This window comes from Pyxicephalus adspersus, chromosome 3 (assembly GCF_032062135.1).
Source record: "Pyxicephalus adspersus chromosome 3, UCB_Pads_2.0, whole genome shotgun sequence".
NCBI classification, from domain to species: Eukaryota; Metazoa; Chordata; class Amphibia; order Anura; family Pyxicephalidae; genus Pyxicephalus; species Pyxicephalus adspersus.
Genome location: NC_092860.1, coordinates 87,787,163 through 87,803,774, shown reverse-complemented (window position 1 = coordinate 87,803,774; position 16,612 = coordinate 87,787,163). Strand labels below are relative to the sequence as shown.

General features: G+C 34.3%; 1 protein-coding gene across 3 annotated transcripts in view; it reads left to right on the top strand.

The window, feature by feature from the left end:
• UNC5C (unc-5 netrin receptor C) overlaps positions 1–16,612 on the top strand; it is a 234,855-nt gene that overhangs the window by 178,029 nt on the left and 40,214 nt on the right. For all 3 annotated transcript variants that reach the window (XM_072405589.1, XM_072405590.1, XM_072405588.1), the window contains 3 exons: positions 8,449–8,629; positions 9,931–10,098; positions 10,883–11,047. In XM_072405589.1, coding sequence (XP_072261690.1) covers positions 8,449–8,629; positions 9,931–10,098; positions 10,883–11,047 — 514 coding nt within the window. The remainder of the gene's footprint in view (positions 1–8,448; positions 8,630–9,930; positions 10,099–10,882; positions 11,048–16,612) is intronic.

The window sequence follows — 16,612 nt, the reverse complement described above, 5'->3', positions numbered from 1 at the left end:
TTGTAGAGAGGTAGTTAGAACTGAAGCTTTCTTACTGAGATCCACATATAAAGACAGTTTGCTAACCCTTAATTATACACATAATAGACATGAATGCAGATAGCTGTAGAAACAAACTGTATTTATACATATATGAAGCGTTTTTTTCATATCTGCAGCCTATTACACTGAGCCCTGGGGGGCTTTTTCTTGTGAGAATTAGGCAGGGGCATTAATAGGTATTCACAGTATGCTCTGAGAATGACATCTAATGGAAGTCAAGTTATCTCTTCTCCCTGTGATATGTGATTATTCAACCATGTTTGAATTTAAATTAGTTGGTGCATATTTCTCATACAATAAATTAGGTTGGGTCAAGCTATAAATGAATAAAGCCAAAAAATATTGTATTGGTATAAATTTATTAAAAGATTGGAATCTTGTCAAGTTACTACTGCTGGCTTGTGTCTCCACTGGGGAGATTCATCTTTATTTGTTCTGATGACCATTGTCATAAAGACAGAAAGTGAAGGTTAATCCAAAATAGTTGTCACCAGGGTAACAGGTAAGATACAATTCTTCAGTGGGGACACTAGCTTCTGTAAAGACTAAATTTAGAAGATTAAAGAAATTGTGTCTGGTATATCAGTTAATTTACCCTATCCATTTCCAGGAAACTATTAACATGTGTGTGATATGAGTCATAATTACCCTTATGTCACAGTGTTGTCAATAGTTCCTAGAAAATTGAAAGACTAATTTCCATTGGATTACTTTTAAAATTTAAAATAAAGGACTTTAAAATTATGCTTTTCTGTTTTTAAACAACTGGATGCTTAGTTGCTAAATTTCCTGCCCCCCTGCCTTGAGTTCAACATACAGCCAAATCTGTCCTGTTATGTCATCTTATTTTGGCTTCCAACAGTCTGCTGGGGAATGGATTTTACTAGAGCTTCCCATGAAGAATTTAATATATGTTAGGTATAAGCATAAGCAGTGAACATTTGTTTTTTGGAGGAGAAGATTTTGTCTGCATTCCAGTATTCCAGGGGAAAAGTGGACAGCTAGAGTATACTTTTCTGGTGGCTTTTTTTTTAACGATAATTTTAAAATGCCACCGGCAGATGGTAACACCTCCAAACAGGCACTGTCAGGTGGCTCTTATTCCTAATTGATTAATAATTTGACTTATGTTAGATTTGTTTTTTAAGAAAAGCTTATGTATTCTTCAAGTTAACTAGGTTCTAATTGGAAAGTCTTCCTACTATCACCGAAAGGCATAGACCCTGCTGAGGCAATAAACAGTTCTCCTGTGATCTGGAACCTGTCATGCTTATGAGTAATGCATGTGATAAAATAGCGTTCTTTAAATATTTGTCTACATCTTTTTTTTTTTTTTGCACAACTCACAACTGTGATATTACTGCAGCTGAAATGCTGGCACAATGATGCCATCAAGCAGGGTGGGTCTTATGCCATTTTGGAGAACAGAATGGTTATAATGTTTTTGTTGCTTTTATGAAAATGCACAATATCATTGATTATTAAGTCAATTAGGTAAATATATAAGTTGATGTATATGTGTTTATATAAAATTTAAAAAAAGCTAGGTAAAAAGGATATACATATATATATTATAGTGTGCAAATTGCATCAATTTATAGATAGTCTTACAATTTACACAATGCTGCAATAAACTAAGTAGCATAAAAAAGCAGCTATTGTTCAATGTCCAGAGCATGTCAGGCAGGTATTTATTTTACATCACTAAATTCAAGCCATGTACCTATAGGCGTTGTGGTGAAATTAATCTTTAAAGTTCACTACATTAAAATATCAGCAAAAAAATCAGGGCAGACCATCAGCATTTTAATCCAAACTCACATTACTCTCTTTTTTTGTGCTAGGGCTAAGTAACGGGTCATTTAGGTTTTTTTACTGCTTGTCAAGAGCGAAAATTTAAGATATAAACCCAACACCTACCAGACGTCCCACATCTGTAATGTCTTCCTCTCTTTTATCAGTGCCCTTACCTCTGCTAGACTTCAAAGCTTGCAACTTGAAAGCCCTAGAAAATGGCTATTTGATATGTAGCTGCTGTTAAAACAACAGTTTCATCATAGACGATTAGCGATATGCCCTTAAATTATTATTTTCCATACTTCATCTGTGCACGCCATGCAATTACTAATGGACTTGCAAATAATACCTAAGAAACAAAATTGTGATTTCTGGTGATTTTTGTAGCTTGGAAATCTTGTTTTGATGCATTTATAGAACCTAAAAATGTCTATTGGTTAAAGGCTAAAAGCTAGCTAATTGCCACTTTGCACTAGTTTGCTGCTCACTCCTTTGACATAGTGAATATGCCTTCTTTTCCTTGACTTTCTCGGCTGTGGGGCGATCATTATTTAGTCCATGTGACAAATACAGAAGCTTACAGTTGTTATCAAAATGACATCCTGTCCAAAACCGATTACTCATTTCCAAGTCATCAGGTCCCTTATGTGTGTACATAATCGCACTCTATATGCTTATCATATGTTTAGGTAAAGTATGCATTCATATGTGTTTGAGGAATCTGCCAACCTTCAAGGCTTTTACAATATCGCAAATGTATTCTGAATGCTTTTTAGAAAATCCACATCAGGATGATTAGTATATTATTTGGGTGGTTTTGGATTGAAGACAATGGGTTTTCAGTATCACAACAATAAAAAATATGTCAACCTTTTATGCTTAAACAATAGGTCAAGTGTATTCTGAATGCTTAGAATATGGTATATTACAGTAGAGGGTAGAAAAGACATCCTGATTAATTTCAAATATATATATATATATATATATATATATATATATATATATATATATATAATGTTTACTAGATGGTAAGAAATTGCATTTAAGGGGTGTAAAGGACCACTGAAGTCATGCTTAGCCTACCACTGAAAAAGTTACTTTATTTTTGTTTTGCAGTCTATAAAACACATATATGTGTTTAATGGGTACAACGGTGAATAGTGATGTGAGTGTGTGTGTGTGGGAGGGGGGATGCATTTTAATTCAAAGTATCATTTTATTTCAAAATATCTTTACAGTGGTCATGACGGGTCCCTTTAAATGGACCTGTCAGCTATATCAATCTTTCCAAATTAACAATGTTCCTAAAATGCTGACATATATCTGTTAGATATATTAAAATTATTGCAAAATACTAGCACTAAAAGAATAGAGTTTAAATATATATATATATATATATATATATATTTATATATATATATATATATATATATATATATATAGATATACCACAATTGTCAACAGATAAAAGATCTTTATTTATGCATTAAATCTTACAAATACTACATAACAAATCAATAAAAACATCAAATAAAAGAAAAACATGTCAATATTCGTCAAAAATACAAGAATTTTTTCATAGCCAAGATTCTCTATATGTTGGTTCCCAATAATAGTAAACAGAATTAATTTTATAATCAATAGCTTCTTTGTAAAAGTGATGCGTTTCGCTATATCAGACCACAAAACCACATAGTTCAAAAAAAGGAATTTATCTCTATATTCACATGTTTTAACATCATAGCATGCCTTGATATTCACCAATGACAACAAATGTTCAAAGGCAGCTATGCATTCACTCACAGTGGCAAAGTGACCTCCCTCAGTCAATAAATTTTTAGCTCCAATAGCTCATTATTTGTCTGTCAAGCCATCTACAAGGAGAACTGTCAAATTGTTAAAAGGATGCCAGCAAAATATTTGCCCAGAAGGATGGAGTCTCCAGCAAGGGCACCAATCTTCCAGCCTTGTTATTATATTAAAATTAACCTGTGCCCAGATAATATATACTAGAGGATTTAAATATTCTGAACAAGGAGGAAAAAGCAATTTAGAATAAGCTCTTAATTATCTTTGTATCTTAGGTATTGTGTAAAATTTTTATTAGAAAGTTAGGCACATTTAGCTTTTTAATGTAGAAATATACTGGTGGGCTTCCAGCCTTTGAATGTAAACAACCAGAAAGTCTTGTGGCCCTGATTTATTAAAGCTCTCCAAGACTGGATAGGTACACTTTCATCAATGAATTTAGGTGATCCTAAAAACCTGGAATTGATCTGGTCCAGGATTGAAAACATTTGCTAACAAATAACAAATTACTTTAAGAAATCTATTTCAGGTTTGCTGGCTCACCCAAGTTCACTATTGCAAAGTGTATCCTCTCCAGCCTTGGGGAGCTTTAATAAATCAGGCCCTTTGTTGTGATCCTTGATCAGTTTACACTAAAGCTATATGCCATCCTTATCTTCAGTACTACACAATTGTGCAGAACCCTCTACTGTGCTGAAATTGCCTTTTGTGATTTCACTCTACATAGTTAGCTTCTCAGGGGGTGCATTAAGAGGTGACATCACTGAGTGTAAAAAAAGATATTAAATAAAAAGCCAAGTTTAAAAAAAATATAACTAGCATGTTGATGAATAAGGAAGCACAAATTGCACAAAATAGCAGATTAAATTCAAGTTTTCAAAGCACATAGAGAGGTTGGGAATAACAGTTTGGCTTTTGGTTAGTTTATTGCCATCGTCACATATACATGTAGGTGTTATTAAAGGAAGTAAACACCTCTGAAATAGAGAAAATGAGTTAATAATTCTGCACAAGCAAAGATACTCTCTGATGATTAAATTACATTTGTCACAATGTTCATTTACAGCATGTAAAACTATGAAAATAATCATTAATGTTATTTTATAAGAATTCATTCTGGCTTGTTGCATTCCCATGTGTAATTTAAAATATGTACACCCCAAATAGGCCACATTTTCAGTGGCTCTGATGCTAATATCACTTGTTAATGGACATATAAATGTCTGTCTTCTAACAAGTGATAATGGACATCACACTTACAGGAATATACAGTACTTCATTGTTCCTTCTAATGTGATGCCCCAGAGACACATGCTGCAAAATTCGTATGGTGTTCAGACAGAAAATGCAAGGCACCGTCTTGAAAGTCAAAAGACTGTAGTTTATGTAAATGTAACTCTTGGAAACCCATTGCATTGTTTATTTATGTTCAGAATTTGAAAATAATATAATGCAATCTGTATTCATACACCTTTCAGCAGACTTCCTGGTAAATTTAATGTAGATAGGCATTAGGTTACATGAGCACAGTGCCAATGCAACATTAATCTGCCAGTGGATTTATTTGCTTTGTGTTGTGTGTGCTTCTGAATCTTGCTGTTGGGCAAAATCATTGAATTTTCTTTTATTTGGCAAGAGAAAACTTCTTGAGCACCTTAGTTCAATAATATCCAAATAAATAACAGCTCTTCCTTGCAATCAAACTTCTTAGTGCCTGCTGGAGATCACCTAATATAATTTGTTTTGATTGTGTTTAGATCTGGCTGTGTTTCAATAATTATTGGTCGAAATTGAAAAAGCAGGAATAACGTAGCAACAAGTGCCATCTTTGCAATTCGTAAAGAACTGTCTCAATTAACATTAATGTACAAAATCAAATTCTGTAATTACTCATAAAAATCCTACAGGTCTCTGTTTCCAAACATGGGGTGCCTGCCAAAAGTGTTCAACTTCAAGATGACATTAGCTTGGCATGGTTAAGTTTACATCTGATAATTGCTCAGCAATAGCTGCACTCATTCATATAATCACTTGTTTGATTAATGTACTCTGCTCTCATTTATTTGTATAATCAAATTCTCTTCTGGATTGCATTTTCACTCTTGTTTTATTCTTCATTGGTTCAGTGCCGTAATTTGGCAAGCTATCCTAGGGCAATTTAGGGTTGTGGTAGATAATTCTTTGAGTAGTTACCTCTCTTGCCTCTAGTACATTCGGATGGTTACTTATGCTTATATAACACTTCAATTTCGTGGCATGTGGCAGTTTTCCTTTGTTAATTGGAACAAATGTGCCAATTATGGAGATTCATCTCTTGATACCAATCAATGAATAATTAGACATAACACATCTGTCTCCGAATGAAGGAAGGAGGTAAGCACAGACAAATGTACTTGGAACAACTGTGTGAAATGTGTTCTTCTGTACCCATCACTTGCCAGAGATGCACGCTGGGTACTGATCATCCCACGTATTTTGATGGATTTAATGAGAATTTCTCCTGGTTTAGAGCTCTGTATGATCTCCTTATTAAATGAAATGTTTATAGGTAAAATAAATAATAGGGAGAATATATAATCATTATGTTCTCACTAAATATAAAACATATATACACACATTGTCTTTGGCATTATTGTGGTTGCTAAATAGCATATCTGTCTTATGGTGCTTCTAATATGGTTGCAGTTGTGTAATATCCCGAATATTATAGAATGCACCAGTTTAAAAAAGATTGTAGTTTAGTAAAATATTGATTCTTGTGTTCTTAAAAGAACTCAATTGACCCTAGAATTAGTTACAAATTATGTATTCTTGGATAGGGGGAACCTGACTGTTTTACTATTAGGCTTACATTGTTTGGTAAGTAGTCTCAGTGTTCCTCATACTGAGCTAGCAGAGCTTTCAAAAGATATCTAAACCTAAAAAGGGAAATATTGCAGTTTTTTTTTCCTTTTTTGTAGGCTAAGAACATTTTCAGCAATTTCAGAAAAGTCTTTTGATCTTGCCTAAAATGTATTGCACTTGTAACTTTCTGTGAATTTACCTAAAATAACAAACAGTGTTGACTTCATTCAAAGCTATCATCTGTAAACTACAATGAAATGGAAATAAAGCGAGGAAGATGTGTAGTCCAAATTAGGGGAATGGCTTTACAAGCATGGCTCTTTTATAGATACAGTGGAATAGTTGTGTTATTTTCAATGCTACAAGATGGAAAAAATGGGAAAAAAATTAACCCATCAAAAATAAAACCTTATCAGTTAAAATAATCTTGAACTATATATTGTACATATTGCAATTGGTAAACAGTGAAATATTTTAGTTAGATCAAAGTTGATTTCAATTAGCATAGCTTCAACTTTCATCACATACGTGCACATAAAACATGTTGGCTAGAATGCAGTGATCAGCAAGTACTATATAACAGTAGCATATGACACTCCATATGTTAAACTCTGAGGAACTCAATACTAGCTTTAGGCACATATTTTCCATTGCCAGCTACTGAAGTTCATTCACCGCTCTGCAGTAGCCACTGGCTAGGGCTGCCTGACAAAGGCATGGAAGGATGCATAATATGCTAAATTGGAATCGCAATGAAAATAATTGTCTGTTTATGTGTACACGCTCCATGCTATTTAAAGATAATAACCCCATTGCTGCATTTACTCTTTTTGATTTGGATCCAGCTGTCAACCAAACACATTGGGGATAGTGCACAATTTATATTAAGGAACACTGATTTCAACCTTATAATTGCATGAAGCATAGATTATTTTTAATAACCCATTTCAAAGTAATACATCCTGACTACTTTCTATCAAAAACATTTTAAAAACCAGCTGAAATACTGGCATTTTAGCTTTTCAAATATAGTTTATATATAGTCAGTCTTTAAAATATACTCAGATTATCAAATTTCCTTATTTGAATGGATTACCTTCACCTTCAAAAAATATTTTTTATCTCACTAAATCTCATTTTATCCATTAATCTCATCTCATAGAGATGAGTACCTGGTAATCATGCAATGAAGGTTCATAATCTGGCATTTCCTCTTATAAGGTGACAACACTTTATCCCTCTCACTCATTTGCTGTTCGGCATTATCAGGCTGTCACATTCCTTTCCAGCGGAGACATAAATTATCATGTGAACTCTGATTACAGAGACATGTTCCACCATTGTGCCTTTAGAATTTTATTGTACGTAACAGACAAGTCTTTAAAACTCTATGAGAGGTAAACCCGAAATAAACATTAAAGAATGTTCTCATTAGACAAGTGAGCATACTGCTTGTTCCTTCTTTTATTACTCTCTGCACTTTGGATTAATAGCTTCATCTATTGCTAATACTAAAACATTCTATTTAGGTGGCAATTTACATAGATAGAACCTTTTCAGAGAGCAGCTGAACTGTCACACAGCTCAGCAGATAATATATAAAATTAACCAATTTGCAGAAAGGAGAGATCTTTATTTATGACACGGGAACTCTGCATCTATTTGTTCTGCTTTTATTTGTGCTGCTAGTATCAATCTACTTCAGGACACTAGCTTATTATTAATGACTTATGACAAGACTGAAGAAGCGGCTTATGGATTTCTGCTCACCGGTGCACTTCGGCCACCTTTCAGAGCCAAGAGCCATTCAGCTCAGCAATTACATGCACAGTAATCATTAAATTGTTTCCAAAATATAATATTCTTATAAAGTGGAAAGCCTTTCACTTAACTTGATAAGACTTAAAATAAACAGTGAGGAAGCAATCATATATTTTAAATGATTTCTTTTATTAGGTGGAGTGGCTGAAAAATGAGGATATCATCGATCCTGTGGAAGATCGGAATTTTTACATTACAATTGATCATAACCTCATCATCAAACAAGCAAGGCTCTCAGACACTGCCAATTATACATGTGTTGCCAAAAACATTGTGGCCAAAAGAAGAAGTACGACAGCTACAGTAATCGTATACGGTAAGACATTGACTGATGAGCAGTAGAAGGATTACAGAAGTCTGGAAAATAAATATTTTACTGTCTATTAAATAATTATATTGCTTTTTTAGATGTTGCTGGTGAATGGAAGAAAATATCATTTTCATTCTTCCATGGCCTACACTAGACGCAGTAATAAGTATTTACTAAGTACATATTAACTGTAAATCATACAAATAAATCAGCAGTTGGTCTGATAACTCTAGTGCAGGCTTTCCCAAATCCATTTCTCAGTTTGAATACCCAAAGGCATTAATTTGATATCCACAATTACAACAATCACTGCATGATAATCAGACTGTTTATGGAGCTTCAACGGATTATTTTCTCACTCCTCAGTTACTGGAAATGGCTAGGAGCCATGTTAAAAATGAACTTGGGACAAACAGCTGGCTGAAATACAGTATATATAAACACTAGTTTACATGCTGGGATTGTGTAGGGTTTTTAATCCTTACTATGCCAACTACTATTATCTTGTGTTCTGGTCTCTGGTTTTTATAGAGACAGGAAGTCATTGAAAACCTCTTCAATGAGACAGAGTTGAAACCCATGACCAGCTGAAACCTGAAATAAAACTCTTCTACTTACCATTAATGTTCAAAATAAAACACAATCATGAATTGTAGAGGCTTTCTTTTTATTGGAGGACAGTTTGCATAGTTTTCATTTTTAATGATCACTTTGGTATTCGCTATTTAAAATGCCGGTGAGAGCTGGGGGTGTCCTTCAGAATGTTCTCTGCATAACAGTACAATTTATAGGGATTTCATTGTTTTGGAGTTCTAAAGTGGGCATATTTGTGGTTGTGTGGCTTTTTAATGTAGATTTTCTAGAAAATAATGTCACTTACAAGGTCCAACATAGTGTATGACATATTGCTTCGTATGTAAAAGAAAAACAATGATGTCCAATGAAAAGGAATACATCTAATAGGTCAAACCCAGTCAAGCAACCTTTCAACTTGCACTAAGGCAGGTAATCATTTACTTAACTAAGTGACCAATTTTTATTAGTTCAGTAAATTAACTCCTAAGTATTGAAGCAGGAGGGTCAGAATGACAGCCAGACAATTATCATTTTTAACAATGGCTTACACTCATAATGTAGATCTGTTTGAGATGCAGTAATATAACCAAGTATTTATTTTGGATGTTAAAGATGGACATGTAAATGATGGTTAGATTGTTTGCCTGGAGTTAAGTTTTAATATTAAATGAAATTCCTAATTACCTGTAACTGTAATAAAATACCTTGCTACTGTTTGTTGTCATTTTCAGTGAATGGAGGGTGGTCTACGTGGACAGAGTGGTCTGCATGTAGCAACCGCTGTGGAAAAGGCTTCCAAAAACGGACCAGAATGTGTACAAATCCTGCTCCACTCAATGGTGGATCTGTTTGTGATGGACAAAGTGTTCAGAAAATAAGCTGCACCACCCTGTGCCCAGGTATTGTTACATTATCCTACAGGGGCAAGTTTTAATATTGAAAAAAATAATATGTTGTATGGACACATTCGATAAATGACACATTCGTTACATTTATCATTAAGACTCAGTATCCAACAGATAAACCTTTCAAACCCCTCATATTAGTCCAGTTTTCATACTCCACAAGAGCTCCAGGGGATATTTTTTTTTGAACAGGGGTGAAGTTTGATCAGGACAGAGCCCACAAACTTTCTACGGTGAATAGAGAATGCTATGAAGTATATTGATAGTTGTCCATTTATGACAAGTAAAAAGCTATTGTCAAATTTCTTAGTCATTGCTTTTGAGATGGACAGAAATAATGTTTTGCCTAATTAGTTAATTAGTTTTAATTAATTGCCTACTATTTTACTAGTTGCATGCAATTTAGAATAGTACTGCAAAATGAACGTGTGATCATTTGGGAATCTGATTGGCTTCAAACTAAGAAATCCCTATAGAGGTCATATTCTGCTCCCAAAATGTCACCTATAATAAACCTCCAAAGTCTGAACAGTAATTTATTCTATATCTACCCTGTGTGGACCTATGTAGTCAGCAAAGATGAGATGTGGAATTTAGGGTAGTAGAGAAGACCTTGCACAATAATATATAAATTAAATTAGTAAGTCTTAATGTTTTCTAGTCTGTTTCTCTGTTATTCTAATTATCGTCCCCACTGAGTAAAAGGTCATTTCCTGTAGCTCCAATTTTCCACATTAAGAAAATTAGTTTATAATCTATATATTTTTTTTTTCCCTAGAGGATGGAGAGTGGACTGCATGGAGCAAATGGTCTACATGTGGAACAGAGTGCACACATTGGCGTCGTAGGGACTGTACAAATCCCCCACCTAGAAATGGAGGCAAAGACTGTGATGGTCCTGTTTTGCAATCGAAAAACTGTACTGATGGATTATGTATGCTAAGTAAGGACAAGTTTGTGTAACTGATAAATACTAGCTGCATGCTTTGTTTGTTCTTTGCTAATACCATAGATCCTTATTAATCTCTGGATTTTTACTTTTCCTAGCCAGAAATCCTTATGTGCATTTGTATCTCAGCAATGTGTGTCTAATGCCTATATTTAGAATTCTGTGAAAATGAAAATGTTTGTTTCATAGAGTTATAGAAGGTTTTGCTGGGTTTTATTTTTAAAACTGCAAGAATCAAATAATGAGATCAGCTATTTATTGAGTATGTTGGTATGTATGATGCTGTGATTACATTACAAATAAATATCACTTCTGCATGCTAATAAATACATTTGTAAAAACTAGAACATACAAAATATCTAAAGGTAATGCTGATTAGTCAGACAACACAGAATAAACAAACCATTGTTCCAACTACGGCAAACCTATTGCATGTCGGACTGCTGGGCCCAAATCACCAAGGTGCTCTGATGTGCATGGATCATAGATGAACATGTATCCAATTTCATTTGTCAGTTGAACACATGAGTCACCCCATTTTCTGTTATCTTACTTCCACCGACTGTTGAAAACAGCACTTTGGGGCGTTGTATACAGAAGGTGTATGATTCGGGATGGCAGCTTGTGGATGATGCTACAAGTTCAGCATCCATTGAAGAACCACTGCAAATTTTTTTGATATATGGAAGGCATGTCCAGTGCTCTTTGTGCTTTTTGTATCTGATTGTTTTGCGTCTGTGGTTTTCAACTATTTTGCTGTTTTGAAACCATTTGCATGGGTCTATCTTTTTGTCAGGCGGTAGTTGCCGGGCGCTTTTTCAAATACTACATGGAGCCTCAAAGGGTAGTTTGCCACCCCAGCCGCCTCTCTAGATTTCAATTATAACTATTTTACCAGTTTAAGCAAGCATTTTGAGTATTTTTTTTTTCTATATATAAAAACATTCACCACTTTGCTGGACTTTTTTAGCTTCTTGCAAACGTCATAAAAAAAAGCCTAGTTATCACCACCTGTTACCACTCCCAGCCATTGCCAATAAATGCCACAGTTGATCTTACTTCTAATGTAAACTTAGCTAAAAGGTCCCTCTGGTGCTTACAGTGGCAGGGTATTGCCCTCCGTAAGTGATTGGACCAAATACAAGGCTTTCCTTGTGATCTAGAAATCTCCTTTAAGCTATATTGTTTTACATACTTTTTTCACAGAAACCATTATTTTTCAATGTGACTTTTCCCTCCTGTATGAAATATGACACCCTCCATAATTCAGTAAACTCAATAAAATACATATAGGCGTCACTATTTATGGAAATAGGATATTATATTGTAGATGTATTTTCTAGATTTGCCTGTTTTGTTGAATGCATTTACATGACATGAGCTCAAGCGAGATTCCCATTACCATCATTCTTTTATAAAATTCTGTAGCAGAATTCAGTAATGAAAAAACACAGTCGAATATTGACATTCTTAGCCCTAGGGTGTTTCCAGTTCCTTAGTGTCTGGGTTTAATGGTAATATTTTAATGGTTTCCTATATACAAGTCAAAAAATGTATAATCCTGCTCCTCGATTCATCACTGCTGAGAAGATTGATTTGTCATGCTTTATAGCTCTGTCTGAAGCTAACAAGTTACTTCGCTCTTTCTGTGTCTTTATTTTTTTCCTCCCCTCTCCATTTCTAGATGCTGTCATTAGTTTTGTCACTTTTATATAATAAGTTGAGCATTTCATATTTACTCTTCTCCTAAAGGGGCTAACTGGTGATCATCAAAAATAGGTTAGAGAAAATCACACACACTGCTGTGCTCACATCAAAGGAAAGAGGACCGGATTGTAAAATGATTGTTTTTTTTTTATAAACAACTGAACTATGGGGTTACAGAGTGCATTGACTTTCAATACTTCGCCCTGGAGAAAATAGTTGTACATTTGCTAAGCTAGAGACTGCATTCAGAAAGATCAGTATTTCAAATGGGGGTTTCAAACACATTAAAAAAGAAAAAACACAACAAAAGTGCTGTATAGAAACCATCAGAGACATGCTTAGCCTCAGCTAGGACAGGATGACTATCTCAAGCATGATATTACATTGAACTGTGGATGTTTTTCCTGAAGTTGAGCATTAAATATTTGTATTGCCCCAAATATGTGGCTAAATTATCAGTAAAAGAAAAAAAGCTCTTGGTGTTTCAAGTACTGTAACACATACTTGCAGAAGGCATCAAGTCAAGTAGAGCTACCGCTTATTGCAAAGTTTTTGGAATCTGTGATGATAATTTGTTTCAGTTGAGGTCCTGCAGCTGTGAGGGCTTCTAATATGCAAATGATCTAGCTTCCTAAACCTATTACCAAAATCATTTGATGTCTGTGCTCACCCTTCTTTATTATCCCTGGGGGTGATTAGGAGCCCCAGTATGTTTAGACATTTCTCCCAACTAACAGCTGTGACTTGCTAAAGAAAGAGAATCTGTGCTCAGCTATTGGAGACATTTGAATCCTCAAGACATTGTATTGTATACTTACCTAAGGTTGCTTTTTCCTTTTTTTATGTGACTTTTTTAATTATACAGAGTGCATTTATGTCTGAAAAGTCCCAGAACTTTCACTAACATTCCTTGTGTGATGCTTAAAGTTATATAGGCATTTGTCATTGCATTATGACCTTGGAATGCCTTTGAGAAAACTTCTGCATGCTGTATTTTGTTTATTTCCATTTTGCCAAATAAGACAGATAAAAAATGCAAACTACATATGAATGTAAACCAATGCAATGGGCCTGCTTTATTCAAGTTCTCCAAGAGTGGAGATGATAGACTATCATGGGAGCACCTGGGTTATCCAGTAACTTTGGAATGGATATTTTTAAAATCATTTGCTCTTGGTTGGCAAATGTTTTCAATCCCGGACAAGATCCATTGCTGGATCACCCAGGTTCACCTATGATAGTATATCTTTTCCATTCTTGGAGTACTTTAATTAATCAGACCCATTGCAAGACATTGAGATGATCAAAAATCCATCTGTACAATCATATTTATTGGCAGAATGTTGAAAGGAAATTCATTAGGCAAGATGTTTTTGGTTAAATATCAAATTGAAATCAAACCCACTGTTTGTTTCATCATCAATATTTTAATCAGGTTTATTGGTGAATAGATAGGTTGATTATTAAATAAGTGGGTGGTTCAATGAATGCGTCTGGTAATACTGATCAATAACAGAGAGAAAATCGCTTAGTGTATGCATGGCGTTAGGATGATAATAAGGCAGCTTACAGAACTGGAAAACCAAACATGTTTTCAGTATATTACATAAATTGCTCATGATGGCTATTTTTTTTAAAGTTTGCCAACTGCTGTCAAAAGGTATTTACACACAATATGTTCCAGACACAGTATATGCCTGCACTGTAGTACCATAATTGGATGTTTAATGAATTTATACCAGTCTTGTGCTACTTCCTCATTGTTTTTATATACAAAATAACACTGGCTGGGGACTCATTTCTCCATACAGTCTTATTAGCTGTGTTTTCTCTTCCAGTCTGTTTAATTGCACAGCATGTAAATTACACCAGTGTGCACTATTATTTTGATATCTGCAAAGAATCAAGATCCAGCTGGAAATACACATTTTCATTTCCCCTGTTAAACTGTATTATTTATTGATGTAATTTCTACTGCTAATGACAATGGGTCACTGGCAGGGTGGGAAAACAGTTGTTCCTATACAAAATATATACAAGTCATTTTAAAAGAAAATATTCAATTTAATTGGATTATGGGGGCAGGTAGGCTTTTTAATTAGTTGCTTCAGTGATAACTCCATATACATCCATAACTCCATATTCTTCACCTATCCATAATCCTATATATTTCTGCACCTTTGTTTTAATTGGCCATATATTGTATATACATTCACATAGGGAGATGATTGGTATAACTAAAGGAAACCATGTGATTCTCAAGCAATGAATGTCTTTGACATTGGTTTCCAGTAGCTGGAAATTACAAGTGAATAATTAAAGTGTCTTCCCTTTTCATGTCATAGGGAATCATGCTTTAAATATATATATTTTTCATTTGTGCTAATTTAAAGAAGGATGGCAATGGCAACTAAGGGCTTTTTACAGAATTACAGATCTGACAATTTACAGCCAGTCTTAATAAGAAGATGTTGAGGCATTCTCTATACCAGGTAATTACAGGATGTTACCGAGATTTAGCTGCTGTCTAATGCTCACTACAGTATTCATGCTAAGGCAGACTGTCACATTTATTGAAACTGATGTTCTTTCTGGAATAGGCTCTCTTAAACGCTAGTTCATGTCTGCTACTTAAGAAGCGCAGAGAGTCATTTAATCTGAAACTTCTATGGGGAAGTGTATAGATTGACTAGAATAACAATAAATGTTGACAAGATGCCATTCTCTTCAAAGAGACTCCTGAACAGATTTAAGTATATCTATTAAAACTGCCAAAGTCTACCTTCTAAATTGCAGATATCTGGTTCCCAGGTCAAAGTGCATTATATGCAGGATAACTCCTTTTCATGGTTTACATAGCCTGTTTTTGAATTCATATTCTACTTGTGTTTGAACAGCATATTTTATGTTGAGAAAAGAAGCAGAATTGGGTTAAAATAACAGGCATCCCTTGGTGTGATAAGTTATAGACATTTCTAGCCTGTCCTCAGAATTATCTTGTACTGGTATGGGATGACTGCTGTATTTGTGGGTTCAGTGCAGAAATATTTGTATAGAGATAGATTTGGAATAAACAGAATAAGTGATGCCTGCTTCCTTATACAATAATAGTAAATATTTTCATGTGGTGTTGGAATGGCCATGGAAGTTAACTATTGTCCTAAAGCTAGATAACAGTGGGCAATCATGTGTGCAAGAATGATGGCATTTTTGACATTGGAGGGAAATGGAAATGAACCCTCCATCCAAATAGGAAGACCTAAATGTAGAGAAAATGTAGGAAGTATATAAAAATAAAACAAACATGAGTATATGATAAAAAAAACTACATAGATGTAGAGACATCAGCAAACCCTATTTTGGAAAGTCAGTCTTAGTCCAACCCCATCCCTCTATACATAGGAAGTTTATGGGTCCTGTAATGTGATAGATAGGGAAAAGCTGAAGGTACAGATGGGAATGGTGAAAACGTTTTCTATATGCATTCAGCAGCCTACATCTTATCCAGGGTGGTTACAGCTTTACTTAAACTAATATATTAAGAAAAAATATTTGAGATTATTATTGACTGATAAATGCAAAAAAATAAAAAATACAAATCCCTGCACTGTGTACACCAGCCAAAACCTTTGTAAACTCTAATTTTTCCTTAGTCTTTAATCAGTGAAAGACTTGAAGATCTAATAATGATGTTTTCTACTATTTCTTTTATAAAGTTGTCCTTAGTAGTCATTTAATGAACATACGTTATTAGGTGTCATGGATACTTGCAGCCTGTAATCACAGAAAACGCTGTATATTGGTGATTGTCAACAATAGACCATGCCTTTAAAAATGTCTAGACATGCATAA